Source organism: Alosa sapidissima, chromosome 20 (genome assembly GCF_018492685.1).
Source record: "Alosa sapidissima isolate fAloSap1 chromosome 20, fAloSap1.pri, whole genome shotgun sequence".
NCBI lineage: Eukaryota > Metazoa > Chordata > Actinopteri > Clupeiformes > Clupeidae > Alosa > Alosa sapidissima.
Window position 1 is genome coordinate 18,330,916 of NC_055976.1, and position 3,300 is coordinate 18,334,215.

Here is a 3,300-nt window from a genome sequence, read left to right on the forward strand (position 1 = left end):
TATAAATGGTTTGTTTGATATGAAAACAGAAAGGAGCCCTCTGCATATTTGTCTTCCATTAATATATCCCCGAGGACAGAAGCCATGTGAGTCAACAAATTTACAAAGAACATTGATGGAACTCAAGAGAGAGTTACACTTGTAATGATTTTACATAACGACACCATTGAAAATGTGGCAACCAATGACTATATTCACCAGACGATGGATTCCCTGTCCATCTGTATGTTCAGTTATTGGTGGATATTTTTAAAAGTAGCACAACTCATCATTGTATTGTAAGTTGTAAGTGTGACACCTGCTTCCTTTTTTTTTTCTACCTCTACAATTTACTCTGTCTTGTTCATTCATCTTATTCTCTCAGCATTTAAAAACAAGTGACCTTCAGTTGAGTTAAAGGTGCTCTAAGCGATGCCACACGTTTTTAAGGCTAAACATGTTATGTCACTTACTGCAAACATCACCTCACCAACCGCTAGCTGTCTGTGCCCTGTATACACTGTAAGAAACCGCAATCTCTGTGGACAGCCCAGGCTCCAAAAACGGCAACACAAACAACCTGGGCAAACCTAGCCCATAAAAACATAACAAACTGTTCCAGCAAATCACAGACGAGATGCATGTTTAGGAGAGTTAATTGCACGGGAGCAGCACGGGAGGGAGGGGGAGGAAGTAGCGAGCTAGCTCTCTGTTTTGTTTGAAAGTCAACAGAAGTGATGTTACCCAGCATCGCTTAGAGCACCTTTAATGCCCATTAACGAAGGTCATTTTAGAACTCTACTGTCCAGATCTAGAATTCATACTGACCATCATTTAAAACGAATGAATTGAGTTAGTTATTACATCAACAGAAGGAACCTTCCTTTAGCGACATTCTAATCATGTGTTCGTGACAGAACTCTTCCCAGACATTAATCCAAGCACGAGGAGTGGGCGTTGGGGGGCCAGACAGCATGGCGACCCAGCTCCTGGCGGCTGGTGGGGACAGTCTTCTCCAGGGGTTCTCTCTTCCTCCTGGGCAGCCGCAAGAGAAAGGTCCACATGGTCCCGATGCGGGGGAAGCCCTTCCTCGTTTTCCTGCTCTTCCAGCGGAGATCTCTGATGGCGTACTCCTCCGTCACCTGGCGGTTTAGGGTGAACACAGAGTCTCCTCGTACTGCGGCCGTGAAGAGCGCCTCGTACTGCCCTGGGATGGCGGTCCACTCTCCTGTCGTCAGGTTGTAGCAGTCCATCATGCACCGCAAGAAGTCGTCGTCCGGGCCGTTCCTCATGACGTAGAGATTGTCCCTGTGGGACACCATATAGTGACCGTAACTCTGCGGTCGAACAAGAGTGGTGACTAACTCCCACTGGTCACGTTCGACCACATACTCGTAGATCTCGGTGGCGTCCTTTGGCCTCCACAGGCAGATGAACATCCGGTTCATGGCTTTGGTGCACGGCACGTTGGTGGCGGTCCGCGGCAGGCTAGCCGCAGGTGACCAGGTGTGCTTGGCGGGCCGGAACGCCTCCACTGAGGCCATGGGCTTCCGTTGGAACTCTCCGCCCAGGGCGTACAGCGCCCCCTCGTGGCCCAGCAGAGAAGCGTTGTAGCGGAGCTGTGCGGGGCTCGGGAACACGCTCCAGGAGTCCGCCTCCGGGTCGTAGCAGAACCCGGAGTCCACCACGTTCTTGCTGACGTCGGCCACCCCGCCGACAATGTACAGCTTGTTGTCGAGAACGGCCACGCTGGCCATGGTGGTGCTGGCGTCCAGGGGCAGGCTGGTGAGCACCCTCCAGTCATCCTCTTCCTCGTCCAGGTAGCACACGGTGCGACAAGAGTCGCGCAGAAGTTTCGTGGAGGGCGAGTGAGTGCCCACCATCACGTACGAGTTGGGGATGAGGGACTCCACATAGCTGATCATCTCCTGAGGCAGACATCTTAGGTCATCCTTCAGGTCAGCGTATATGTCACGGATAAACAGCGCAGCGCTTTTGAAGAGGTCCAGCAGCCCGTAGACGGCCGACGTGTGATACATCAACAAGCAGTTGTCCGAGTCGATGATGTTTGCGAGATGCTTGGAGAGCGTCTGGACCTGGAGGAAGGCGGCGCACTCGATGACCTCGACGATCTCGTCCGCGCTCAGCAGGGGCCGCTCCCCCTGCAGCACGCTCAGAGTGATGAGGAACCCGCGGGCACTAAGACCCTGCAGCCTGATCTCCTCCTGCTGGCTCTCGCGCATGCCCGACTGGAACAGGGCACGGAAGTACTCACTCTCCCCTGCCAGGAGAGGGCGCTCTGCAGGGAACACACTCCCGTCCACCCGCACCCTCACACACACTGGCGCTGCCTCTTGCTTTGGTGTGTCCACCAGGGGACACGGTGACCCATCGCTCTCGCTCTCTGAGCCAGAGCAGCTGCCAGGCTCCATCGAAACTCCAGCGTCATCCTTCATCAGGATTCCCGTTACGGCTCGAGCCGCTCCGCTATGCAGTTGACACCACTTGCCATTGTTGCCAATTCTGGGGTTAGCGTTAGCATGCTGCAGCTTAGGGGCCTTTCCACAGGTGATAGGCAGACCTCTTCTACCACGTCGCTGCCCGTGGCAGCACCCACGGCGAGATCGTCCAGGTCTCCACGGCGACACGAAGACGGGTCTGCTGCACGGTTTGTGTTCCTTCCTCGCAGTCCCCGTGCGGGAATAGTGTGAGGCTATAGATAGCTGGGTGGCGGTGCGCGGTGAAGGCCGAACGGCATTGTTGCGCGCGGAGAGGGACGGAGGCGATGGCATGAAGGACAGTGTGAGGTGCTGACAGGTAGGACGAACGACCACTGAGCTGCGCTGGGCAGGCTGCTTCCCTGGAGATTTACTGCCCTTTGTTCCAGAGTCCTGTCTGAACTACAGTGCCAGCTGGAGGGGTGTTGGGTGAGGGAGGGTTGGCGCACGGCAGCCTGGGTGCCTTTCCAAATCCATGCCAATGGCACAGAGTCCGCTGCTGTCCACTTTTTTTTTATTTAGATCTTGTGTTGTGATGATGGCATCTCTCTTGTGTTGACCTTCTTCAGAAGCATGCGATAGCGTTTCGGTCCCAAATTTACGTCAGGGTGACACTCAAAATCCATACCAATCTCTTAGTGTCCATTGTCCACATTGCTTAGACATGTAAAGCATGCCAGAGATACCGGTCCAGTGTGTTTCTCTGAGGATTCTCCTGCTGTCAGTCAAAGAAGTGTTAGGAAGACTGCAACTGTAAAACTGGTCATATCTTGAAGTCACTGTCAGAGGCTCTCCCCAGCAGTGAAACCCCCATATCTGACTC

The 3,300-nt window shown here is 53.7% G+C and overlaps 1 protein-coding gene across 1 annotated transcript; it reads right to left on the reverse strand.

Moving 5' to 3' along the window:
• Window positions 1-692: 692 nt before the first annotated feature.
• On the reverse strand, window positions 693-2,846 carry kbtbd13a (kelch repeat and BTB domain containing 13a). Its single transcript, XM_042075579.1, has one exon. The coding sequence runs from the start codon at window positions 2,769-2,771 to the stop codon at window positions 912-914; it is 1,860 nt and encodes a 619-aa protein (XP_041931513.1). The 5' UTR covers window positions 2,772-2,846; the 3' UTR covers window positions 693-911.
• Between the last annotated feature and the right edge of the window lie 454 nt (window positions 2,847-3,300).